Source organism: Melozone crissalis, unplaced genomic scaffold (genome assembly GCF_028551555.1).
Source record: "Melozone crissalis strain CALT ecotype California unplaced genomic scaffold, PUWL_Pcris_2 ptg000018l_1, whole genome shotgun sequence".
Classification (NCBI taxonomy): Eukaryota; Metazoa; Chordata; class Aves; order Passeriformes; family Passerellidae; genus Melozone; species Melozone crissalis.
This window is the reverse complement of record NW_026535796.1, coordinates 16,635,184-16,662,222: the sequence shown is the minus strand read 5'-3', so window position 1 is coordinate 16,662,222 and position 27,039 is coordinate 16,635,184. Positions and strand designations below refer to the sequence as shown.

Genomic DNA, 27,039 nt, shown 5'->3' with positions numbered 1-27,039 from the left:
ACCCTGCAAACAGATGCTATTCCAGGATCAAAACAGATATAATACCCAAATTAGCTACTTTTACAAATCCTCCTAGATATCCCCTGCTATTGTTTCTAATGTCTGCATTTCTGAATGCTCAGCAGTTTTTCAACCAAGTTTAGGTCAGGTTATTTCAGACATGCTGGTGATGTCAGCCCTCTCCCCTCAGCATTTAGTACTGCAAGCAACAAGAAAAACTCCTACATTTGAGCTGGTCAGCTGACTATTTCTTGCAGACTATTTCTTGCATTACAGCACAAAAGTTGAAGAGATGCTCTGTCTAGAAACAGTAACTAGAAACCTCATTTATCATTAAGAGACATTCCTGTATTTGCAAGCTAGAGTATAGGGGAATTCTGGATGTCCAGTGATTAATGAAAATAACATTTTTAGAGCTCAGCATTTAGTTTCCTGAACTAAGGAAGTCTCAGGAGGCAAACTTCCTCTGAGCATCTCCTGAAATATATTAAAGGAGAATAATCAAGCCCAGACTGATACTCTCCCCCCTAATATATACTTCCCCCTGCTTCTGATATCTGGCACAAGCCACCAGCTTCCAAACTTTTTTCCCTAAAACATGCTGAACAGAAGAAAGTTCAGTTATCAAGAAGTGAAGCAGATCCCTTTGTCACACAGGTCACTTCAGCCAGCTCTCCCTGGCTGGACATATGCCACAAACCCCAGGATCCTGCTTCCTCACCAGCCCTGTGACTCTTGCTGTGCAGGTTACGTGCTGATGCTGCAAAGTATTTACTGAAGCAGTAGCCTTACAGCAGTGGCCTTCACAAACCTACCCTATTCCCTCCCTCAAAATCAGCTCAGCTATCATGCAAGTCAGTGTTCAAGTGCCCAGACTGCAGCACCTCCACAGTGCTAGAAAGCATTGCTTTGTCAAATTCCCATTAGAAGAAAGAAAAATGTACTTCCAACTCAAAAGCCCCTTGGAGAACTGATCGTGTCAGGGGACAAGAGCCACACTTGCAGTTGTCATCTGCAAGAGTCTTGTCTTGCAAGAGAAGGCTCTGAGGGCATTCAACTCCTGCTTGTTTGCCGTCACTCCATGTTTTCCCCTGCGCTGGGCAGGCAGCCAAGCAAGTACAACAGGCTCCTTTGGCAGCAGCTGGGTGCCCTCCCTGATGCCTAGGTTACTAAAGCAGAGGGAAAGAGGGGCAAGGCATGGGAAAGGAAGTGAGGGGGCAGGGAGAGAGCTGATACTGGAAATCTCCAGGAAGGAAACTAAATTCTTAAATGCTCTGTTAGCAGAGATTCTAAGTAAATGGGAAGAAACAGGGCCAAGTTCAGGGACTTCTCCCTCCACGAGTGGCTGTAACACCCATCAATCTGAGGGAATCAGCTGCTGACCCACTGGTACTAAGCACACTTCAGATTGTGGGGGGTACTGCAAACAGCCAGGCCATGACAGGCTCCATTTAGGCAGCATGTTCTGCTTCTGCTCATGCCCCTGCTTTATTAGCCAACACCCCTTGCTGTGCTTCTTGACCTTCTAGTACTGCAGTGGCAAGCCAGTTGCCACAGCGCAAAAGCAGAGTAAGGAGTAACATTTGCATGTGTGGTATTAGTAGGGGTGTCTTCTCCATCTAGCACCTCTCAAATCAGGTCAGAGTGCTCAGGGGGACTTGGGAGATGAAGCCCTTTGCAGAATCAGTGTAGCTGGGAGCAGGGCTATGAATGCCATTGGTGGGCATTCCCCACAGGCAGGCAGCCCTCCTGCACTGGCTGAGGCTGGTGCCCAACTCAGCAATTCTGAAGGTAATGACAACAAGTAACCAGAACCACCAAGCAGAAAAGTTTGTTGTGTGTCTAGGAAAGAGCTCAAAGGAAGCACAGCTTGTGAAAGATGGAGCTGAGATATTAATTTGCTGAAAGTCCACTTACAGTCCTCTGAAGCCCAGACTCTGCTAAGCCAGCTCAGCTTTTGGTTTTTGCAGAAAGCAGACTCTCTGTTAAGACTCTAGTCAAACTTTGTGGCTGACTTCAGGGGAAGAAAGCTAAGCCCTTTGCACAGTACAGAACTCCTCTGATGCCCAGGGTAAGTCTCACCAAGTGTAATCAAGAGTATGTTTTAGTAGTCAAAGCACTTCACACACACCCCAAATCTACATTCTCTACTGCTTAGCAACAAACATACCATCTCCTTTCAATATACATGAAGCATCAACAAAACCAGGTACTTACTTTCTTTGGCATTTAAAACATTTAAATTGAAATAGATCATTACAGAAAGAAAGCAGTGGAGGACTCACACAGCAAAACTGCATTAAGGCACTGGGGGCATTTGCACATTATAGTGATAAGGAAATCACTGTGAAAACACAGAGCATACAGTGAAAATAGGATGAAATACTAGCCCCTGTGTTTAAGACAAAATATTTGGATTGTTGGTTGAAGAGGCAGTAGTCTCACTCAGTCTGACCGTGGTGTTTCAATCAACAAGACTAAGAGGAATGCTGTGTCTCCAGGGCTGCTCCCTTTCACCATGTCCCTGATAACAATCCCATCTTGCTAAACACCATGTTACTGCTCAGGCTACAGACTGTGCACAAAAGTACTGCTATTCCTAGACAACACCACGGTCAAACACAGCCCCAGAACAGAGCCAATTTAGAAAAAGAAGGAAGATGAAAAAACACAGCCTTACGTAGAACTGCAATGAAACTCGTTTTGTCGGCCAGAATCCATACTCCAAACCCCAGGATCACGGCACCCAGAATCTGAAAGAGCAAGAACAAAACATACACGGCTTTGCGTAAGTTATAAGCTTAGATAAATAAGAGGAGGCAGTTGCTATTATCCATACTTCCAGTTAAAAAACAATCATTCCTTTGCAGTTCCCACCCATCTCCCCTGTGGTACTCCTCCCAGGGTAAACAGGATTAGCACAACTCCAGGAAGAACGCCTCAGCCAACTGCACAGGAGCCCCAAGATCTGCTTGGCAGTTTTTCACAGAGTATTTTAATAGTACATAATGTTGTATGGGACGACCATTCAAAACAGTCTGAGGAAGGGACACCCTGCTGCTAGAACATTGTTGTCAGAAGCGAAAGGTAAGTGCATTGCTTCTGTGAAGAACCAAGGAAAGACAAACACATGATTTAAAATATTTTTTTAAATAGAGAAACCCAAGAGGCTTGGCCCCTACTTTCTGGCAGAATACCTGAGCCTCAGCAGAGTCAAGAGTCATGAAACATTAGCCTTAGCCTCTGCCTTGCTCACCACACAGTCTTATGTGGGGCAAGGATTAATAGAGCAATACATCCCTGTGAGAACTCAGCTGAATCCAGACACTCAATTCAGTAGCCAAGAAATGCATTTTCCCACCTCACTTTGAAAGGTGGGGAAGCATGCTCTGTTTTAGCCTTCATGTACCAGCAAGTCTTCAGGTTTGATAAGAAGCTGAAAATTGTGCTGTTCAGCCAACTAGGACTGGAAAACACTTGTGCAAAGGTCCAAAATAGGCTTTGAAGAAAAAAGGAGTGGACAAGAACTGCAAAAGAGCTGCAAGCAGCTGTTCTCACATTAGCAGGATTTCAAGATAGGATGAAGTGAAATAAACTAACAGGGCTAAAGACAGATTGCAATTCTGTGCTTCATTAGATAAAGCTTTAATACTTGGGAGACATGGAAAATGCCAAAACACCACCCAAACCAAGCTGGCAGAGAAGGTTGTATGGACAGGCATTGGCTCCACACTTTGAAAGTTTACTCTAGGCTTCAGCTGCTCATACAAAGAAGCTTTTCTGAACAAAGATAAAGCCACAGTCTGAAATAAGCTGCTTGCAAGCTTTCCTGTCTTGGCAGAAGGTGCATCATGTAGTTAGCTCTGGGGACAGCATTAGAAAGTCATCAAGCAAGTTCCCACCTACAAAGCATACTGACTCAGCTTCAGAAAGCATGTAGCTGCTGTATCTCAGAAAAAAAGAATTCCCCTTTGCCTTATGTCCCAACATGCTGCCCACAATGCTCAGTCTGCTGATCAAGCTAGAAAGGCCTCTCTAACATGCAACAGCTGGGACACGTAAAAAAATTCCTCTCAAACTCGGTAGCATCAAGAACTGTTGAATAGACAGTTTAAGGCAGTCTCACATTTCAACTATAGTTTTAATAAGCATTTGTTTTAACAAAAGATGCAAACCGGGCTGTATGTGACATCCCTTTTGGTTCACTGACCCTGATATGTCACCTAAGTTTTGCTGTTGCTGACAAAACACAGAAGGGCTGCTGAGCTGAGTTCCTGGCAAGTTATTTGTTATGAGGTGCTCAGACTATCCAGGGCCTGTTTTCACTCTGATCTTTACTCCAGTCCACAACTTGTGTGCTTACCAGGAGCTGCTATGGAAAACACTACAAGGGGAAGGCAGGGAGACACAAGAGTGTATTTATTTCCTAGTAGGATAATATCTCTGCTCAACATCTTCAGAAGTTTGCATTGCATAGCAAGGCTGCTTCTGCCACTGGCTCGTCTTCAGACCCTCTAGAGAAGAAATCACATCTGCTTTCCACGGAGTTTAATTCCTCTGTTCCACTGCTGTAAACTCCAGAGGTGGGGAACAGATGTCTCCCCTCCTCCCTGGGGGGTGGAGGTTTCACCCCCAGTTTCAGCAAAATCTCCTTCTACACCCAAGCCAGAAGGATGCAGATCCCTCATTGCAGGGTCAGCAGTTTGCCACAGAGAGGTAGTCAAGAGGGGTTTGGATAAACCAAGCAGTGATGAAGCTGACTCATCTTGCTGGAAAGAGCAGCTGGGGGTTCCCAGCTTTCCTTCCCCAGCACTGCTTTCCTCCATGCTCAGATTGGGTGATGTAACACTGAACCTGCACAGGGGTCAACAGAAAGGCTCTAAAACTCCAGTCTTTGCTTCAGGTAGCTACCTTCTACTGCATTTACTGAAGGATTAGAAGCAGGACAGACAGTTACGTATTCCAAACAAATAGTTTCCAGAGACTGTTAAACTTGTCTTGCAGAGCCGTCTTCCCTTTAAGGAGAAGCATGTGCTGCAGCACATGTCTGCTAGCCAAGAAGGCAGACGTGTTAAATTCTGATTAGGAAACCAGGATTATACTCCAAGCTTATCTGGTATCTTTTCTAGCAAGCAGGCAGGCAGTCCAAGTAACCTTCTTCCCTTCAACCAAAGCAGGTCAAACCCCTCCCTGAAGTAAATCTCCAAGACTGCAAAATACCACTAAGTCCCTGAACTACTTCAGCTACAGCAAACGACCTTCTCACAGACCTCGAGCTGCAGGGAAGTGCTGTTTCACTGACTAACTTCTCAAAAGAGTCACCAGCATCTCTCTACAGGCTTCAAGCACCAGCAAGGCTGAGGAACACACTTCAGCCAGCCAGGGCTGGCCTGCATGGGGTACAATCACATAGGCTCAGCTCAAGGCCCAGAGCAGACATAGGGCTCTGTCAGCAGCACTGGTGCTCACCTTTGCTCAAGCACCCTCCTCACAAAGCTCAGCAGCTTCAGAAAAGCAGCACAAGGCATTCAAAAACTGTCTGTGCTGACAGCTCACAGCAACTCAATACAAGCAGTTTCTCTGCTAATTAATATAGTTCTACCACACTGTACAAGCTCAAAAATCACCAAGTACCCGCCCCAATTCAGACTTTGAACAAGAATAATGGAAAAATGTCTCATGTCACCTACTTCCTATGAGATGGAGGGAGTAATGCATGCCACCTTCCTCAACATCTGGTATGTGCAAAAAGCCTGCCCTCAGTCAAGACAGAAGCACACTCAAAACCTTCACTCCAGACAAGTATCAAGCTCAGCCAGAACACAGTGGCTTTGGAGACCCCACTTTGACAGAGCAGTCCGAGGGGAAGACAATGTTTGCGCTGCACGGCAGGGTTAAAGAGTTCATTTAAAGCAGCTTCTCCCTTGAGTCAGCACAGACCTTCTCACAATACATCCTACCCTAAAGTTCTTACTCTCCAGGTCCAGCTAGTGAATCAGACCAGCTTTCCACAACAGAGAGGGAGCTGGGTGCTACACCAGAGGATTGGCTCGGAGCAGGGCATGCACAAGACAAAGAACAGCTACTTCCAAACACTGGCCACCCAGACAGGAGTACTCAAACTGGAGTTCTCCAGGAGCCAGAGAGGGATTCAGCACCTGCCATCCTCACAGTCTTGCAAAATATAGGAAAGTGCAGCATGGACATGGGTCAGCCCAACAAAGCAGTTCAACTCTGCCTCCTGAGAGCACATCTTTCCCCACAGGCTGCCTGCAACCATGCCTGGCTCATCAGAGCAGGGAAAGAGAGGACACATGGAATAAAGGTACCACAATGACCCTAGACAGCATACAGCGAAACCAGTGACAGTGTTTTAAGGTACAGCAGTATCTCAGGCTGTCATCTTCTCCCCTTCCTACATGCTAGGCTGGCTTTCTTGAAGAGAACTTTCTCCACACAGAGCTTAGCTAATGAACTCAGACTGAGGTTTGGGCATCAAGGAAAACTAGACAGTGGCCAGATACTGGGCTTCAGCAAGACTCAAACACTGTCTTAACAAATACAGCTCTGCCTCCCAGGGTAGACCGCCTGTTATATGCTGCTTAAAATTTATCACTTCTTCAAGAGAGGGGAGAGACTGGATGCTGGTATCTGCAGAGGAGTCCTGCACTAGTAGGCGGACAGGCCTGGACTCAGATGATTTTTTTCTATCTTTAAAGTGGACTAAATCATACTCAGAAAGACCTAGTGGCACTTGAAATACCTCTCCTCTCCCTCCCAAGAACCTTCCCCATGGATGCTCTGAGCACCCCTGACTTTGGACCATTAGACTGCAGTTACCTACTCCTGGGATGGAAGGAAACACAGAGAGCAAAAAACGAGCACAGTAAGCCAAGGGAGACCAGATCCAGATGTGCCTCAAGTTCATCCTGTGTGCTACCAGCACAGTGCAGCCATGCAGGAAGCAGGAGTGAAGCTGTGTGCAGGGACAGAGACCAGAAAGCAGAGCTCACCTTATCATGATTCACTTCCCTCCCTTCTCTCCCAGCCTGACCCCTCCTTTCCTTACACACTGCACAAAGGATACTGATATGAGACAGGCTATTTTCTTGCTGACACGTGGAAAGTTGAAACCTTGCACTTCCCCACTACACCATTCCACTGCAAGAAGGCATCACCAACAGTACCATCACTGCCCACAGGACACACAACATCCAGGCATCAGAAAGATGCATGCAAGAATGTGTGTGGCCCTCCCAGACCCAATCTGGGAGGAGTTGGTCTTTTGCTAAACCTCACACTTGAAAATAACTGCACCCAGTGGGCTGTTTTATTTCCCCAGACAAGCCTGTCCCAGTCTCCCCCACCTCCCAACTCCATTTCAAACAGGAGACTTGGACTAATTCATCTTGTCACAAATCAAAACCAGCCGTTGGGACTCAAACAAAATTAGAGTTGCTCTTTGAAGCCTGGCTGGCCTATTTAGGAGGGCACTGCCATTACTTGGCAAGGTTTTGTAGCTTTGCTGCTCAGGGACAGTTCAGCTGCTGCTCCAGATGCGTCAGAGAAACTACTTACAACTACCCTCCTTCCAGAAAGAACCCATAACTTCTGCTTTCCCTTCCCAATGCAGGAATGGAGCTGTGTGCCCTGGAAGCTGCAGGTGCCTACTGGGAGTGGACACCTTGGCATACCTGAAACAAACACAGAGGCTCTAACATCCCCCAAATTCAGGGGTCCTCTCCCTCCTTCCAAAACTGTGGCCATTTTGTTTAATGAACACACTAGGCCAACATCCAGAAAAAAAAACATTTTCTAGCTGGCTTTGGTCCAGGCCCTCCTTCTGACTCCACAGATGCTCAAAATACTTACAAGGAACAGGAGGTTGAAAAGGAAGAGGAAGTACTTGGTGACTTTTAGGCAGCCAGACCCCATCTTCTTTCACTTACAGGACCTAAGGGGAAAGCAGACAGACAAGGAGTTATGACACAGACAGATTCTCTGGGCACCTTCAGAGCAACACCCTTACCCTGTGCAGAGCTCTGGGTTTCTGGTGGACCTCAGAGCTTATGCACAGACACCACAGAATACCAGAGTTGCCTTTTCAGGACAGTAAAACAGGACACAGCAGCACACTGCAGTCACTGTCGCCAAGATCTCCTGGAGAGTGACACAGAGCAATTACAGAAGAGATTTAATCACAAACACACTGCTAATTCCATCACTGTATGGACTTGGCAATAGTAGCATCAATCACAACACCAACCCTAGCTACTACTTCTGGTGGTGAAAAGTGATGCAAGCTACCACAATTCCCTGACAGCAGTAAAAGAGATGCATGGAGCTTCTGGAGCAATATAGATTATTAAAGGCAACAGAGATTATTAAGGGATGGAGCACTTCTCTTATAAGAACACGCTATGAGAGCAAGACCTGCTCAGCCTAGAGAAGAGCTGACTGAAAGACAACCTCATCAAGGTCTGTCTCACCCTGAAGAGAGAGTGTCAGCGGATGAACCAGGCTCTGCTCGGTGGTGCCAAGCAACAGGACAAGAGGCAACAGGCAGAAATTGATGCACAGGAAGTTCCACCTGAACATGAGGAAGAACAATTTTGCTGTGCATGTGACCAAACACCAGAACAGATTGCCCAGAGAGGGTGTGGAGTCTCCCTCACTGGAGACATTCAAGAACCATCTGGATGCAAACCCATGTCATATGCTCTTGGATGACCCTGCTTGAACAGGGAGGTTGGACCAGATGACCACAGTGGTCCCTTCCAACCATTCTGTGGTTCTGTCAGCTTTTTTGCTTCTCCTTCCTGGCCCAGAATCAGTTGTTTCCTACATAAGCAACAGAGAACTTTTAAGTTCCTTAAAATTTGCTCTACCAAGCTCCTTGCTCCAAACACACCATGCCCCTTTAAGAATCACCAACCAGAGGAAGAACAATAACAGGCTGGTGTGACCAGCCTGGCCTGGGAAGAAACAGCCCCAAGAGTGAGCAAGGTCAGCAAGGTTCTCTGCTGTCAGCCTCAGTGTACCAAGGATCACCAGAGCCCAGTTTGTTCTTTTGTTCCAATCAAAGGCTTTTGCTTAATCCTATTAAATATTTAGGTTAGCCCTGGAGCTAAACTGGTATGTGGGCCTTGTTGTAACTGGCCAGCCTTCCCAACAAGCAATGGTCACCCTCCAACTACCAGGAGAGAGCACAAGTCTGAACTCTCTGGCTCAAGCTGCTGCTCTAACTTCAAGGAATACCACAGCTACAGACTGTGCTAAGCTCACCACTGCACAGCAGTGATGTTATTGAGATGGGAAGCAGAAGAGATATAAAATGTCAGCCAGCTGTGCTGCAGGCTGGTCTCAAATCTCATCTGTATAGCAGTCATTGCACCTAAGGAGCTCTTACTGCACAGCCACGTTAGCAACACCTCAGTCAGTTTTTCTTCAGTTAACTCCTCAGGTCAGAGGCCATAAAGCCAGTTGTACCCAAAAGTAGGTCCTTCAAATGAGCCATGGAAAAGTCCTGTAATAGTTTCTGGTCCATATGTATACCAAATGTCAAACACACAGCATTGCCATTTTCAGGGTCCCTGGGTGCAGCCATCACCATGAGCTGGTTCTGCTCCAGCACAGATGCACTAAACAACAGCTGCATCACTACCAACCTAGGAAAAGTGAGTGAAGGCTCTCTGTTAGCAGAATTCCTCCTTTCCTCTGCAGAAGAAATGTTCTCTCAGGCCACTAGTCCTGGAAGGTACCAACACCTAAGGCAGCACTTGGAGAAGATAACTGAGATGTGAATTTTCCCATCCAGCTGGCTTGCTTCCTGGCTTCACCATGAACACATCTCCTCTTAATAGGATCACAAACCAGGGCCTGGAGTCTGACCAGAATGCAAAGGCAGCCAGATCCCTAGGTGATGATAAATTTCTCTTGTGGGAGTTACGTATGTTTTTCTCTTCTTTAACCTAGCCAAGAACTAAGCTAGCTAACAACTTCCTGCACAATGCACTGGACTTCTTACCTTAAGACATCTGATCCCAGGTGCAATCCTCCTAATTTTCAAACTGGAGGGGCAAGTCCCAGTACTCACTGACTTGCTTCCTAGCACCAAAAGCTGTATGCTGTCTACTTAAACTCTGCCCACATTGTTTTGATTTGTCAGGAAAACAGATTTGCAAAGCTGTTAAGATCTTTATAAAAGTTATCTCAGCTAATTAAGCAGCAAAGCAAGTTTACTGGGAAAGAAGATATGCCTGAGGTAACTAGAATACAATATTGCTAACAGGGCTCTTCTACTCCTAGCTATTTGTTAAAGGCATACCATCTTCAATGTTTATTAAAAACACAACCCCAAAACAAATATCCAACCCCAACAGCATTACAGCATTATCCACCATTCTCTTCTTGCCACAGGGCAACCTATCTCTTTCATAGCCCCTAGCCATAAAGTAATTCAAAGTACAGTTTTCCTGTCAGAAAAGCATCTAAAGGTTTTGCTTCAAGCTTTTAAGATACTTTAGAGCTTCACTGAAATATTACAGATTTTCCAGTTTTCTATTCTTTGCAAATTAACTTATTTTTGTCCACTACATCAATGAAACTCCTCAAAACTCCATCTTCTGAAATTTTACAGTCATGAGACGAACACTGTCATACAGTAGAAGCAGAAGCTCAACAAATTTTGAGATAAGGCAAGTTTGGAAGCAGATGAGCTTGGAGTTAGCACAACCAGGCATATCCAAATGCCACTCGGTGCCAAAAAGCCAACTTAAGCACCATAGCTAGTGCTGCAGTAAAAGCTGAAGTTTGCCTTCTGAAGTTGGTCAAGTTTTGAGCTTTAATGTCTTGCAGCAATGCATGCAAGGTTAAATTCATGAAGTCTGCAGCTTTCAAATTCCACTGACTGTCCACGATTATTTGTTTTTTCCTCTCCCTCTCCATTCCTACTGCTTTGACCATTTGAATTTTCATCTCCAAGCAGCAACATCCACTCTTTTCAACAATCCTGTACATACACATGCAATTTTTCCCTGTCACTACCAGACTGATGCCAGCTCTGTAGAGGATTTCATAAGACACCATCAGCTTGCAGAATGCATTTCTTCCAACCTCTCATTCTCCATCTTGTAAAGATATGCAGGATTACTTATGCAGTGTGTTGCTTTGAGGCACTAGTGCCACAAAAACTTGGTTGCCAACACAGCCTGGTCAGCTGCTATGAAGTTAATCCAGGGTGTTTCTTAGCCCAGTGTTCACACCCAGGACCTGAAGGGATAACTAATTCCAGGAAGGCATCAATTGATCCAGAACTCAGGGGTTTCCTACCAGGAAGAAATGGAACAAGTCTTCACAGGCTAGACTGGCATCAAGGGATAACTTCCTGTCCCCTTGTGACCTTCACGTCTCAGGCCCATCATTCTCCCAGCAACAGCAATGACAGCAAGACCTGCATGTGGAGCAGGAACATAGAACCCAGGACATGTGTGCCTGAGGAGATGCAGTAAGAGCCCTGCTTTGTTAGCAACTGCAGAGGAGTCCTATCACAGCATAAAGGTTAACTTATTTTTGTCACAGGAGCCTGTGAAACTCCCAGTCCCCCTCCTGTAAAAGGTGACCCCAGAGAAGGATGGGTGATATGGGGAGAGCTGAATGCCTCTGCCTCCTGACCTGCATTGGCCACAGAGGCAGGAGAGAGAAAATTCGTGTGCAAACATTATAACCACATCAGTCAAGGGGCAGAGAGGCTAAGTTAATTTTTAATTGCAGTTCTGCTCTATTCAATTAGATCCTGTACTGCCTCACCCAGCAAGCACTGCATGCTTGGTGCTCAGTGAAGTTAATGATATTGGGCCCAGGCTACCTCTCTACATGCCTGGGCCATGCAGCTCTGCTGGGAAGGGCTCAGCCCTCCTCTGCAGCCATCCTCATGCTCACTCCACAGGTTTCTCCCTGATGAGCTCTGGCAGCTGAAACACCTCAGCTGCCAAGTTACTGTACAGCACAAATAAGGGGCTCATTTACGAGAGCAATGAAAGAAAAGAACCACAAAACATACCAGAGCAGAACAGCTGTGTAAATCACTGTCTCAGTAGATTTACAAAAAAGTCCAAAGATCATGCAAACCCTTAAAGACAGCACACATGTTCCCAAGCGCACCGAGCTCTGAAAGTCAGTCCCAATTCTCCAGCTCAGGCAAAGAGCATTCACATTTGACTGTATCTACATAGCCTGAGGATGCTGTCTCCTCTTCTCCACATCCTATTGCTTAAGGACAGAAATGATTGGTTATAAAGAAGCTGCAGGTTGTTTCTGTGTACTCTGACCAGTTGCTTCCCACCAGCACCCCTCAGGCTCTAACACCAGGGGACATAAAACTAAGGTAGACCCTATAGGACATGCTACTACCAACTTCTACCAGGCTAGGATGGGGTCAAACCAGCACCAGGTTTGGCTTTAACAAGCTGCTATTTCCACTGCCCCCACCAACACCTCGAATGCCCTGTAAGGTTGGCATGATGGCTCAGATCTGCTATCCCTCCTCCCTGTTCAAGGAGAAACTTCCAGTTTTACAGAGGCAGAGATGCAGCAGACAGCACTATGAACTAAGGTTCTGCAACATACCCTAAGTCTCCTGATCCTCTCTCACATCTTGTATCTGATGTGGAAGGGGGGATCTTTGAGTGAAAGTACAGCTGATGCACTGAAGGAACCTCCAAAGCAGCCACAGCTGATTTCAAGAATTGCAAGCACCACCTTCCTCACTTAGGTTAAGTCTTACACATTGCAACAGGTCATTTCCCTCAAGATATTACAAGCCTGGACACTTAAAATACCTAAAGCTGTCCCTGATCCTGTCTCACTTCCCTGTCTTTTCTTTCTCACACCACAACACTGGCCAAAGTTAGGTGGATTCATTCGCAGACAGATCGACCAAGACATCCTGGAGATGGAACTCCCACTGCTGTACTCAGGCTGCACAACTGGCTCCCTCTGCCCAACTAGCAGGTGTCCCCAGGAAGGGATCAGCATGCTGCTGGTTCCATAAAGATGTTTATCTGCACAGTAATTTGAGTGAGGCTGAGGCCATTTTGAAGGCCAGTGCAGTTACTTTTTACAGTGTTATCCCAATACAGAAGCCAGCACACTAGAGTTGCTCACTAAATGGCCACTTCCCAGCTCCAAAGCAGACATCCCCAGGCAGGAGAGACTGGGGAAGGGGCAGCTCACAAAGCCGTGGGGCTGAGGAGGTCATTCTTTGCAGGATTCTGAACCCTTCACCGCAAAGCCCAGCTGCTTCTCTATCCATGCACATGCAGAACAGACATTTGGCAATCAGAAAGTCTCCTGATCATGACTGATGAGACAGGACAGCTTCACACACCAGTACCAGTTAATGAACAATGACAGAGTTACTAAGTCTCCTGTTAACCAGGTACATCACTGCCCTGAGGGCAGGGACTGTAAGTTACAGCCCCATTAACGTACAAAGCATATCCTAAGGAGTTCATCTTGTTGACATTAATATACAAAGGCCTTGCACTTTCAGTACACCTGGGAGGTACATCTTGTCTCTGGCAAGCAAATAATCACAGAGCTGATGAATGACCCAAGTCTGAATTCACTGAACTTTCCTTTAAGCTTCACTGACATAATACCGGCTGTGTATTGACCTTGAAAACATAAACAAGATTATGTTTGTCATGGAAATTTTCCAAATAGCATCTCTTCACAAGTTATAGTGGAAGGATGGAGGGAGAAGCTGGATCCTAAAAATTAAGGCACATATATATTACATTTTATATATATATATATATATATATATATATATATGTGTGTGTGTATCTCAGTGATACAGATACACTTTCTTTTTGAAGGAAGGTGTCAGTACAAGATAGAAAAGTATTTCTGCATATTACAAATTTTGAAAACAGAACAAACCAGATCCTCTCTTATTCCATCTACTACTAGAGAGTTTCTTCTGAAGTAGTCATCTTCAATGGTAGAGGAGATGGTCTGAGGGCTAAGCACAGAAAGACCAGCATAGCTATATCAGCCTGCAAACTGCAGCATCACACTCAATTACCTACAAATTTTGAACTACCAGCACAGACATGCACAGAGACCCTAACAGCATCTGCAAGACATCTGCAGGACAGAGACTCAAACGTGAATGCAGTCCCCCTGCATTTGCTACTCCTGGGGCAAAGGGAGCAGACTGGAGCAAGGCAACAGCTGCAGAAGGTACTGCAGAAATACCACAGGAAAGAACTATTCCTGAGAAATAGTTTCTGAGGGAACTTATCAGCTCACAATGCAAAGGTAGACTTGCTCCTGGTGCACTTGGTAAGACACGCAGATTTCTGTCTGACTTCTATAATTAATACACTGTTGTGTGAATTATCTGACTAGCAACTGCATTCCCCAGCAAGACCCTGGATTAGAAAGCACCTGTAGGACTTCCTAGGATGGCACAGATTTTTCAGTGTGCTTTATCACAGCAAGCATGTGTTGCGTACTTTGTAAAAAGGAAATGCGTATTTTAGAAATGTACTTCTGATGCTCGACGGGAAGTGATCAGATATTTATAAACCACTATCATATCCTTAAGAAGAAACCAAGCCCACAGTTCAGTATCAAAGAGCAGCAGAGGCTTTAGAAGCGTCAGTTTTTATCTCTATGTTTACAAGCAGTGTAACACATTTTGAGAACATCTGGCCTTCACACTTCAGACTGAAAGCCAACATTTAAGTAGGTCTTCAGTCCCTACAACTGGCAAATTGAGAAAGTTCTTTGCTATTTTCAGCCTACACACTCATGCTTGCACAGCATGACAGTATTTGCAGGACAGCGTTTCTCTGACTTAAGCAAAACTTTCCATGCATCAAGACCAGAGATAGAAATCTGCCAAAAATGGGAGGAAAAAACCAATCCCAAACCCGACAAACTGTCCCAGAAGTCATTTGATTCTCCTCTCCTCCTACAAAAAAAAAAAAAAAACAAGTAGAAGAAATTAATCAACTTACCAAAAATAGCAGACAGAAGAAACAGCCAAAAGTAGAGTTTAGTGGACTTTCTCTTTTTAATTAATTAGTATTAGAATGTTAGTTGTGCAACAAGCTCTGCAGGTCAGGTCCAGAAAGAGGTCTCCACACTGACTAAAAGCCAGCACACAACGCAGTAAAAATGCAGAGTTTTCACAAAACTGGTTGGGCAACTCTGTCACTTGACTACATTGGCTCTTTAATCGCTTCAACAACGAGACCAGCTCAGCTTTGTTTTCTGCACTTGGAGCTGCCAGGCTGCAAACCTAACCTCTGAAATGGATGTGCCCACCAGCTCCCACTGCCATCTGTCAGTGGCATCAGTGTGTCAGAAGCAGTCCCCCTGCTCTGGCCTGCCCCACACCTTCCCACAGAGGAGCAAAACCTGTGAGCAGGACCTGCACTCCAAACTGCAGCAGGGAGACCAGCACAGGCAAGGAGCATTCTGCTTGTGCTTACCTGATAAGCTTCTCCCCAGCACGGTTCTGCAGCACAGGGCATGTTTCAGTGTTTCCCTGTGCCAGTCATCAGCCTGGAAATCCCAGGTGCAAGTACATGCACAGGACAGGCTCCCCTATCTCCCTTCTCATGCAAGCAATGCCTTGGAGGTCAACAAATCTCCTCCAAGGAGTTGCACAATATCCCTCCCAATGCCACTTGGCTTGAAGACACCTTCCTCAGACTCTGCCAGGGCACCCAAAAGCTACCACAATCCAGGCAGGAAGAAAGCCTTTTTTTCTATTTTATGCAACAGCAACAGAGACTGTGAGACTTAGGTAGGAGCCAGGTAGTAGAACTGATTTTTATCTTTCCTGCTTCCTCCTCCCCCCATAAAATGCAAGAGGTCAAGGTCGAGGACTTTTTATTGTAAAGTTCCCCTTCCAAACAAACTGGTTTTCAGTTACTTCCATTTTCTCAGATGCTAGGGTAAGTAACTAGTGGGTGGTTAGATTCAACACACTTATGACAAACATGCTTCTGAGAAGTTACAGCATCTGCTTGACCTGGGAAATGAGGATTTCCTACTTCTTTTTTCAGGAATTAGCAGGGAAAGTAGTTTTACTTCAAGGGCAGGAAGTTTTCCACAGCCTAGCAACTTGCACAACACTTAAACAAACAACTTATCTCTCTACCTGCCCTCTGCTTATTGGGCCTTCACACTCTACACCTCCACAGACAGGTGGATGGGCTGAGCAGAGTCTGGGCACCAGCAGAGACTTGGCACAGGAAGGAAGCTGAGCTTAGCCAGCACCACTGCCAGTAATTGCAGGTTGTCCTGGAGTTCATTTCATAGCTGAAGCCAGACACTTCTAAGTCCAAGTTCTAGAGATTGCCTACTCAGTAGGGCATAGGGCAATGAGCACTCCCTTGTCCTTCTCAGATTAAACCTCTGGAGGAGCTCAGACACCCTGCCAAACTGTTCTGACTCACCAGAGCAATGAAGTCCCTTGCAGCTGACAGGTCACTGGAGAATGGAAGTGTCCTCTGCCACCAGGATTCTCCCCAAGACGTCTCCCCCTAGAGTACTTCCACACGCTCTTAAGCGGCAGAAAAAAACCCAAACCAACAAACAAAGCAAAAACCCAGTATCCACCACAGAGCAAACAGAAGAGGCCTCTGGCTTGTTACTCTAAATTACTGTGAAGCTTTAGAATTAAGTAATCTTCCCTGAACAACAGAAGAGACAGGCTAATAGTCTACTTTAATCATATCACATGCTTTGTATCAGACTCTTTACTGTAGCAAGGCATTGACCTAAAGAAGCTGAGGCTTTAACCCTTTAGCCCACAGATTAAGTAGAGCTGGAAGAGTACTGCAAACCCATCATGACTGGAAAGTGAAAAGAAGTCCTACTGGCACAGGAAAGTGCCTCAGGCTGCAAGGGGATACATCTTTTGGCTTGTTATGGGGAACAATCCTTTTACTATTTGGAATTTTAGGAAACTTTGGTTTTGCCAAATAGACCTTTTGCTAACATTTAGCTACTTAACCACTCCTGTGCCCCCACTAGTACATTGGCACTGCTACCAGGTATTCTAGAACAGAAGAGCACCGATCAGCAGCTGTAACAATTGCCCCTCTTCAGCAAGGTCTGCCCTACCGTCACCAGGGGCCTCCAACCTGAAGGCCCCCACTGCAGGCTGACAGTACAGCAATCAGAAGTACAGGATTCCTGCTAGATTCTCACACAAAGCACCTCGTGATCTCTCCCAGATTTGCATACTGGGTAAGACAAGGAAGGCAACTCAGCCACACCATTTGTTAACAAGCAGGCAGCGCCAGCTGAGCCTGGGGTCTCCAGCCTCGGTGGTACAGAATCACACACACTGTGTGCTGCCACTGTGTGTGGCAGCAGTGACACAGCCACAGAAGGTCACTCCCTGACCCAGCCTCTGCCCCAGAAGAAGCTGTACTTCCACCAGACCACCCCAGGGTCACAGGAGACCTTGTGCCCTGCTGGAGCGTGGTTGGCCCTGCTGACATGGGGAGCACTGTCACAGACAGTCTGAGGATGAACATTTCACAACATCCTGAGTTTCATGCCACAGATGCCACTTGACACCACTAAAGAGTACAAATGAAAAGAGAAAGCTGGAACTATAAAAAGCTCCCGAGGAAGGGATTCTGTCTCAAGCAGCCCATTTCCAAAATGATGACATACAGAGGGCAGGAGGGCAAGAAAAGCCCTAAAGTGCAGGACTTTAAATCACAGATATTTTGAGTCACTTCCTGGAACTCAAAAACTTTCACCTCAACCACATTTTCCCTCTCCAACATCATGGTAAATAATACGAATAGTTTCATATTTATAACTGGCAGTACCTAGCCACAACAGCCAAAGCCCTTGCTGCCCTGATCACTCTGAGGATGCAACACAGAAGCTATTTCAAACCCTGCTCTGGAACAGTCAGTCCCAACAGGGGCTGCTGTACAGTCTCTCAGATGTACGGCAACATTGTCTAGCACTTTTTCCTTTCACCTTTAGAGAACACTCTCCTCATGCCAAGCTCTTCTGACAGGAGACAGAAAATGGAAAAGAAAGCAACATTGTACAGCAGTAAAGAGCAACGCTGTGAGGAGCAAGAATAACACAGCATGAGCTGTTACAGAAGCTGCAGCGAAGCTGCTTTGTTCCCAGTCTAAGCATTTTAGGAAGTGAAATGCCACAATAAGAAATCTCAGCAAGACAAGGCTGGAAAGCAAAGGGGTCCTCTAGAAAACACTTAGCCAGCTGGAAGAGATACCCAAAAACTTTTGGTTGCCCTTCTATGAAGATGGTCCTGAACTCCAAGGCAGGCTGCAACACACAGAGCGGTTTTGCTACCCTAACGATTGTTACATTACCATGCAGGTAATGCCAGCAGAGTTAACTGGAGCAATACAAAACACTGATTAGTGACAGACCTGCCACCTGCAGTTAAGATCACTCCTCCAACACCACCCCAAAAAAAGAAAATAATCAATCAGTCCTTCTAAGCAATACATGTGTAGGTTCTGGACAGAACTGTTTCAAGCCAAGAAGAACAGACATATGGGATAGGTTCCCTAGGAATTTGGCAGTTAAAAAAGACAGCAAGACTTTGAAAAGCTGGGTCTGTTTTGGGAAAAAGAGGGGCCTCCTTGGAGTCTGCAGACCTATGCACAGTGGTCTGGAAAACGGGTTCAGCTGAACCTGAACCAAGAGAGGCTGGGTGGCCTTTTCTTTCCTGAAAAGGTCTCCTTTTCTATATTTAGAGCATAAATATTTCCAAAGACTATTTGACGGAGGAATGCTAGAAGAATAGGATGGAAAAGAGCAGTTCAGAGGTATTTACTTTAAAATAAGAAAGAACTCAGAATAACTAATTTACAAATAATCCGATGAGCCTCAGTGCAGACATAAATGTTCCCATTTCAGGGGGAAAAAATGCAGACTGTTCCATCTTTTATCAATAAATCATGACTGAGGCTAAGACTACTTCATAATAGGATTGCAGACACAATTTTTTCTTGCTTGCCTCTGTCCCACTGTATTGTTGTCTTTCCCCTCACAACCCACCTGGTTTTATTTCACATCAGCTCTACAATTTTTAATCAAGCCAAACTCACCAATCCCCTAGAACTACAGCAAGAGGTCTCATGCACACTACCTGGGCAGGTTATGGTTGTCACACATGGCTCCCTCAGCCCCCAGCATACACACCCACCCCTTGCTACTGCAGCAGCTTGAAACCCAGCCCAGCAAAGCCCCATTGCCTGCTCCTCCTCCCACCATCACAGGGCACCAGGGCTGAGATCCTGGGCACAGGAATGACCTATGGAATAACCATCAGACAGCCCCACACCGCTGCTGAGCTGCAGCTCACACATGGCTGCACAGGCTGCTCTCCCTGACAGCAAACACCCTGTGGCAAAGGCTGCCTCTCTTCGGGGCAAACAAGGAGCAACTGTTGGGTTCCCACGGGGTAGCACCAGTGCATGGCCACCTACTCGTAGACACACCAGTGGGTCTTGCTGGTGGCTGGGATAGGAAGAGGTTTCCTATCTGCCTGAAGCTACACAAAGAAGGAACCTTGTGTTTTACTACAGGATCAAGTCTAAATCACTGCCACAACAGCCTTCAAAGCTGCTACACGATGGACTGGTAATGAATGCAAAAACACTCAGGCTCTGAGGCCACCAGCAGGACTGCAGCACCAAATCAAAGAAGCCTTTGAGGTCTTGGATTTGGGAATTAAAGCAGCTTGCCATTCCTCAAAATAGCCCTTCCTTGAAGTAGTCTCTTCAGCCAAGGCAGCAGCCAGTTTGATGCAGTTTTTGACATTAAAAAATTCCCAAGAAGTTTTGGCAACTGCCTTTTTGTCACCTCAATTTCATTCCAGGAAGCCCTGAGTCAGAATACCTCCCCCAGCGAGAAAGGGCAAGAGGAAACTCTGACATTTCAGGTCCTCTCACATCAGGCAGGAGAAGCACCAGCAGCTATGGGCATCACCCACCCCTCAGGAGCAGCCAGGACCACCCCAATTACAGCTGCACTTTCACGAGGTGTTCTCACCCTTGGAGGATCTGGAGCAAAGGAGCTGCTGGGCTCTGTGCAGAGGGAGCAGCCATCCCTGCAGCAAGGCCCACTTGGAGGGAGGGGCAGGGGCTCACCAGCAGGGCTGATCTATTCCACAGGGCTCCACTTCCGCACACCACCAGCCTGCAGGAACTCCTCTTGTTCCTGAAGCCTCTCCCCCCACTCCTGTGCAGTCAGAGAAGTGCAGCAGACCCATGAGAATCAGGGAAGGGCTGTGCCTTTACCTTGTTTCACACAGCTCACCAGGGCTTTTCCACACAGCTGTGGCCTAGCACAGTTCCACAGCAGCTGCTGAGCAGAAGTCCTCTCTAATTAAAAGAGCTTCCTCGGGGAATAGGCAGATTCACTGCACAGCTCAGAGAGCTCTTCAGCTATTCCATGTGCATAGCTGCAAGCTGGAATCAGAAAGGGACCTGAATGCAAAGAGTCCAGCAGCTTCTCAGACTGTTGGGAAAGTATATTTAGGCAACTGGAGTTTTATCTGGTCCTGCCTCCCCTGAAAGACTTCAGAGATGAGCATAATTAGAATTCCTGCCTGCCTTTAAAGCCCCAGTTTCTTCAACCATGCAGCACAGATGCTGCAGAATAGCTCCCATATCTGTTTGGTCAGTGCAAAACACAAGGCAGCAGCAAGGGCAACAGCCTTGCTAACCTGCAGGTCAGCACTCTGTCTCCTTAACCTGAGTCCTGCTCTGCTTCTGTGTCTTACAGGGTGCCTAGCTCCACGACACAATAAAGGGAGTGAGGGAAACAAGAGGCTGAGGAAGCACACTGGGAAGTTGAGGAGATTCCAGCAAAGCCACTCAAGACTGACTCATTACCAGCAACTTCAATCCACAACAGACACATGACCAATTCCACAGCAGGCAAGAGGACACTTCGTGCCACAGCACCACATGAAAGAAGCCCCAGAACCAATGCAGCCCTAGAGACAGTGTCCTGTTACCACACCACTCAGAACAGCACCTTTTTATGCAAAGAGTACTCTACAAATTAATTTATTACAAGCAGAGAGGAGAGGAGCAGAGTAGTCTGCAAAGCAACTTTTGAAAGCAGCCATAACTCTTGGGACCAAAGTCCAAAAAACCCCTCGACACTCTCACCACTGAACACAGAACTTCTTTTCAATTTCTTTCCACACACATTCCAAGTAATACTAAGTAAGCCATTTGCATGACCAAAAAGAAATCAGAAAAAAATCATATAGAAGGGAATAAGACACTCCCAACACAAATATTTTTTCCTCTATTACTAAAACACTTAAAAACTGAAATGCCACAAAAGGTATAGAAACCTCCCTGGAAAGGTCTAACTAGACTAAGTTAGTACACATAATCTATTTAATTTAGACTTTGCAATTGATTCCCAACAAAACTGCTTACCATCTATCACAGGAGACATACTAGCTCCAGGCATTGAGGATTTGCATATTCTTATATTATGGGATGACAGAAGCAGCCCTTGAAGTCCTAGTCAAGTGTCAAAAATGCCCTTTCCACACCTGCCCTGCATGCTGTTCCAGGAACCCAATGCACAAAACCCCAGAGCCAGGTCGCTCAAACCTGTGCCAGTCTGGTGTACCAGCCCAAGAAAAACCAGCATCCTGGAGCAGCTTACTTTTAGAACTAGAGAGACAAGGTGCTGCATGAAGCCTCTCCTGTAGAGGCAGGAGCTGAAGGCATCACATTCCTCTGCAGTCCCTTGAACCCTCCTGGCGAGGGCACAGAAACCTCATGGATCACAGAGGCAGTGACCCAAGCAAGGTGCTGGAGAAGAATATCCACTGACTGTAACCCCTTTTCCAGAACAACTCTGGGACACAGCCTCCTTCGTTCCCAATAGGTATAGCTACTTTACAGCATGTTCAGTACCTGCTGTGCAAACCCCTCTGAGATAATTCCTTTCCTTTCCCAAACTACCTCCTTGACAATGGGAACAAGAGGGACCAAGGGCAGTTCCCAACTCCAGCTGTGGGAAGACCAGTTTAGCTCAAGGTGCATGCCTGCAGCTCTGACAGCTCATCTGTTCTTTTGCTTGCATATGAGAGACTGAAGAAGATTTGTTTTGCCTACAAAGGGAACTCCCCATTATATAACTTCAAATCTTCAGGCTGCTGGATATCCTAATGTATACAGTTCGTCCCAGATCAGCATTTCTCCAGCACACATGGCCATGGGATTATCATCATACTGGAAGAGATCAGCAATCTGCTTACAGCTCAGTATCAATTGTGTAGTAAAGGGTAAAGCGCTTTCATGATGCACCTGCCTCAAGGCTGTGCTGCAAAGCAACTAAAATCAGCAGCCTAGCACCATCCTGAACAAATTCCACCACTACTTCGCCTTTTGTGCAAGGTTCTTCCTCTGGTCCTTCTCAGCTCCTGAGCTCCTTAAAGACAGTCAGGGCACTTATCACACCGGTAACTTTCAGATATTAAGTACATGCACTGGACTTTGGTTTGACTTGCTTTTAAATGGTGGTGTCCCAGTAGATGGTGTCCCAGTTCTGAAGCTCCACCAAGGAGACAAAGAACTAGATCAGTCAGCCAGACAGCTTGTGCACACACCTCTTCCCACAGGACAAAGCCTGTCCCCAGCTTAGTCTCCTCCCCTTTCTCTCCTGTATTTACTTTGGATGAGCCACAAACCACACAGCTTCCCTGTGTTCAAAAAGACACCTGGTTGGGTTCAGAGCTGGCAGTCTCCAATCCCTGTTCCCATCCCCACAGGCTACTGTTTTATTCCCTTTTTCTCCTCTGAGCAGCCAGACAGTCCCTTCTGCAGAGCTGCTCATAGTAATGCCTCATCCTTCTTCCAGAAAATTAGCTAGCTCTGAATCTGAGAGTGCACACAAGAAGTGATTTAAGCAATCTCCACTACACAGTTCCTTTGCTTCACTTATCACCCCATCTAGACTGAAGTCAGCCATTAACTGCTTCAATGTTTCCAGGCCCTGATAGCCCAGAGAGCTTTCAGCAAACAGGCTGTGCCACAGCCAACCAGCCGTCAAGGAACTGCTGGCGCTGACTGTGCCTCCTGTATTATTCCTTTCACCATGCCAAGACAGCCTGTAATTTTTAGCCTTTCCTCCATTTCATTCCCTCTAAGAATACAGAAGAGCCAAAAAGACACAGAGGTGGTTAGGTAATGATTGCATCTCATTAGACAGTTCTAAAGGAAAGGTGGCACACTCAGCCATCCCTTCACACGTCTGTCATTAATCAGTAGCCTGTAGAAAGCTCCAATCCCACATTCCTCCAACAGATGCATTAGTGCAAGGACACAGTTTATTTCTTTGCCCATTAAAGCTGACAAGCACATGGTGGTGGGTAGGCTGCAGGGCCCAGCTACCCCTCTGCTGCACAAAAGGACTCCAGGACTCTGGATGGCACCATCCATGTGCAGAGACAAATGAAGGCAGGGGGAGAGAAGAAGGGGATAAAGATGTCATGCTCCTATTTTAGAGAGGTGAAGTTAAGGCACTCTAGGGTGAGTGCCATAATTCTTGGCAGTAATAAGTTAGCTTTGGTGCACGTAAGTTTTTCCACAATGGAAACTGAGGAGTAAACGCAAGAAGGCTGTGGCTCCAACCACCCCTTGTTACACAGGCCCACTGGAAATAACTGCTACCTCCTCCAGCCTTCCAAGCTACTCAAACAGAGCCTGAGCCCCGACAGAACCCACCCCCTCTAGCACTTCCCACTCACTGGCCAAGGGAAACCAGACCAGGAAAAAGATGGCTGCCATGCCACAGGCACCATTAAAGTGGAGCAGTAATTACTGCTTCATACAGCATGATCCAAGCCCCCTGGCATTCCGATAACAGACCCTATCCCATCAGTGCCCAGAGGTCTTTGTGGCAATGCTTTAGCCTTTGCTGTGTGCCTCCTGATGCAGCAATGCCAGCAGGCACCAAGAACCACAGCCATGGTTTGAAAAGTGCCCTGGGGCCTGTGGCTACCAGAGGTCTCAAAACTCCCACCTGCATCCCTCTGACTTAAACATCCACTGGATGAACACCTGCAGTCCTGAATAGACCCTTACTGCCCTACAGCTATGAGACCAGGACACAGAGTGACAGAAGAGTGGTAAAACCGACCCTGGTTACAGTCAGATGGGAAATTTCATGCGAAACTACCCCTTGCACTTCAAAGAGCTTGAAGCAGAGCAGTTTGAGCAGCAGGGACAAGAAAACCTCCATGGAGCGGTGGGAAGGCCTCGTTAGAGCATTTCCTGCACCAGCTTACAGCTGTAGGTCACACTACACCTGCTTGTCACCCGAGAACTAAAATAGAGACAATAACAGTAATGAAGAGAGTCCAGATGAGCCACATCATTAAAGCTGCTAAATCCTCTTAAGGGAGGAGCTTCCACGCAGCAGGACAGAGACTGCAAACGGGGAGGGCTCTCTCCAGGCACTCAGCTTGTGTCTTGCTCTATTTCTGTCACACACAGGTAGGAAGCTGAACAAACACGGCAAGACTTCACCTAGACGTGCAGCATGGGGATGATAATGTCATCTCAGTGGCCCCCACAGCTCTTGACAAGGATGGAGAAATGCAGCCAAACAGGGGTTTGGGTCCAAAGAGGCTACCCCAACCAAAGATATTCTGGCAGCAAGATCCTTCTCTAAAAGGGGTGCTAAATGACACAATGTTAGGAGTGAGGTGAGGCTACTCACTCCTCTGAGCCACTCCAAATCCACACACAGGCTTGCAGAGCAGTTGGCAAAGGTTTCTCTCACCTGTGTGGGCTGCCCAGCATGAGCAAAACATCCAAGGAATTTATATTTTTGGTAAAGAAGCACAACTGCAGCTCTAGGAGTTCTGCTCCCACCAAAAGACCAAAAACAAATGTAAATTTTAAAAACCACCTCACTGTTGCAAGAAGTTCTGCTACGGAACGCTGGCAGGTCTTCTGATGCCCTTGCAGTGACACTGCAGAACAGGTCACTCACTGTACCACCCAGTGCCCTTCTGCCTCATTAACACTTTCTTCCCACTTAGTGCTCATGAAGTATTTAGTAAGAGCAGAGTAATTTGTCATTTTTACAGTTTGTCATATGCTTGACATCAGCATACAGCAGCACACTACTGAGAATACTCCTCTCACTAGACACCTCCATCTAGATTTTCAGAGCAGTGTTTCTACACTTCGACCTTGTGGTCCACCAAAATTATTCTAACCACAGGCTTCTGCTTGACAGTTCCCATGCAGTGAGCAAGCTTCACAGCAGCAGGCTCACATCTCAGGCCTTGAAGGGGATTTTTCTTAAGCCCAAGATGTCCGAGCAAGTAAAAAAAAAAAAAAAAAACAAAAAACCCATGGAGGGGAAGTATCACTGATGGCAGATTTCAAGACAGCACTCTCCAGGTGTTCACCCTCGCTTGCACAGAAGCACACGGGTGTTGTCAGAAGCTAACAACCAGAGGCCTCACAAGTGGTGGGATGTGTTTCATCCCTGTGAACCTCCACCCTCAACAGCAGCTCAGAGATCTCCAAGAGCAGCTCTTCTCCCCAGCCACTGCCTCTGCGAGCACTGCAATAGCACACTGTCCCTCCCTTGCACAACTAGTAAGTTTCATGCTCTCATCTCATACACAATATGCCAGAGCTTGTCCAATACATAGGAACGCTTTATCCTAAACCAGCTTTACAGTTTACTGAATCCAATATTTAGAACCCAGAATGGTTGGGTTTGGGTTGTTGATTCCTTGTTTTTTTGTACCAAACACTCCATTTCATGTGAAAGCATTCACAGCACAGCTTTAATGCTCCGGGGCAGAATCCGCATGCCTGGAGTGCAAAAAGCCGCTATCCCCTTATCAACAGATTTGTTACCAGTCACATTGCAAATACAATTCGCATTTAAAGCATCTATCCAGCTGTTGAACTGCAAGCGCTACTCTGAACTGCTCACAGGGATCTTAAAAAGGAAGGAAGGAAAAAGGGACACAGCAGGCTGAGCCAGCACCAGATTTCTGTAGTCGTAATAGGGTAAGATCGCTACGGAAGCATCTAATCCATAATCTTGGAAATCAATCAAGACAGAGCCGACTGAAGTCAGCTGTATGCCCAGTCTCATCGGCAGGCAGCAGAGGCACTCGGCCGATATCCCCGCACAGCAGCAGCCCGCCGGGCCAGCCGGACCCGCTCCTGCGGGCACCGTGTCCGCTGCACCTGGCGCGGTCTCAGGTCGCACAGCAGCTCCGCCAGGGGATCACAGCTCAGCCCCCTCTCGAGTGTGGAGGGGCGCGCTGGGGGCGCCCAGCAGCGGGGAGTGGCGCCCCGAGCGGCTCCCCCGGCCCGCACGGAGCCCGCCGGAGGGGCGCGCGGGTGCCCGGGGCTGCCGGCCCCGCGGGGCTGCCGAACCGCACTGGGGGCTCCCGCCCCGGCCACCAGAAAGGCCCGAACAACACCCCCGGGAAGTCCCCGCCGGTCACGGCCCCGTCCCGCCACGCCGAGACCCCCCGGTCGAGTGGAGCGGGGTGTCCGGGCGCCGTGGAGGGAGTCCCGGTCTGCGCCGTCCCGGCCCGCACCCCCCTGCCCGTGCCGCCCCGCTCCCCGGCCCCTCTGGGGCGGGGGGCCGCAGCGCGCCTACCTGCTCCGCTCGGCGGGCTGGGCACGGCTAAGCTCGGCAGAGCGCTCCCCCCTCCGCCGATGTGGCCCCCGGGGCGGAGCCGGCGGCTGCGCTGAGCCGGCCCCGGGGCGGACTCTGCCCGGCCTCGGCCGTGCGCAAGCCGGCGCCTCGCCCGGGCCCGCAGTGCCCGCGGCCGTGGGCTCTTGCAGCGCCCGGCAATACCCGCTCCAAGCCCGTGCTGCTCGCTCCTCACACCGGGCCTTGAGTTTCCCAGTGCCCACCTGTGAGGCGTCGGCCGCTGCCTCCTCCTCTCCCACCGAGCCCAAGGCAGCCCGCTCCCTGGGGCAGGTGGCC

The 27,039-nt window shown here is 47.5% G+C and overlaps 1 protein-coding gene across 1 annotated transcript in view; it reads right to left on the bottom strand.

Annotated features, from left to right (window-relative positions):
* CD82 (CD82 molecule) overlaps window positions 1–26,791 on the bottom strand; it is a 36,411-nt gene extending 9,620 nt beyond the window's left edge. Inside the window, exons 1-3 of the mRNA XM_054276003.1 lie at window positions 26,707–26,791; window positions 7,873–7,954; window positions 2,681–2,753 (exon numbers count right to left, since the gene is read on the bottom strand). Coding sequence (XP_054131978.1) covers window positions 2,681–2,753; window positions 7,873–7,935 — 136 coding nt within the window. The 5' untranslated portion in view covers window positions 7,936–7,954; window positions 26,707–26,791. The remainder of the gene's footprint in view (window positions 1–2,680; window positions 2,754–7,872; window positions 7,955–26,706) is intronic.
* Between the last annotated feature and the right edge of the window lie 248 nt (window positions 26,792–27,039).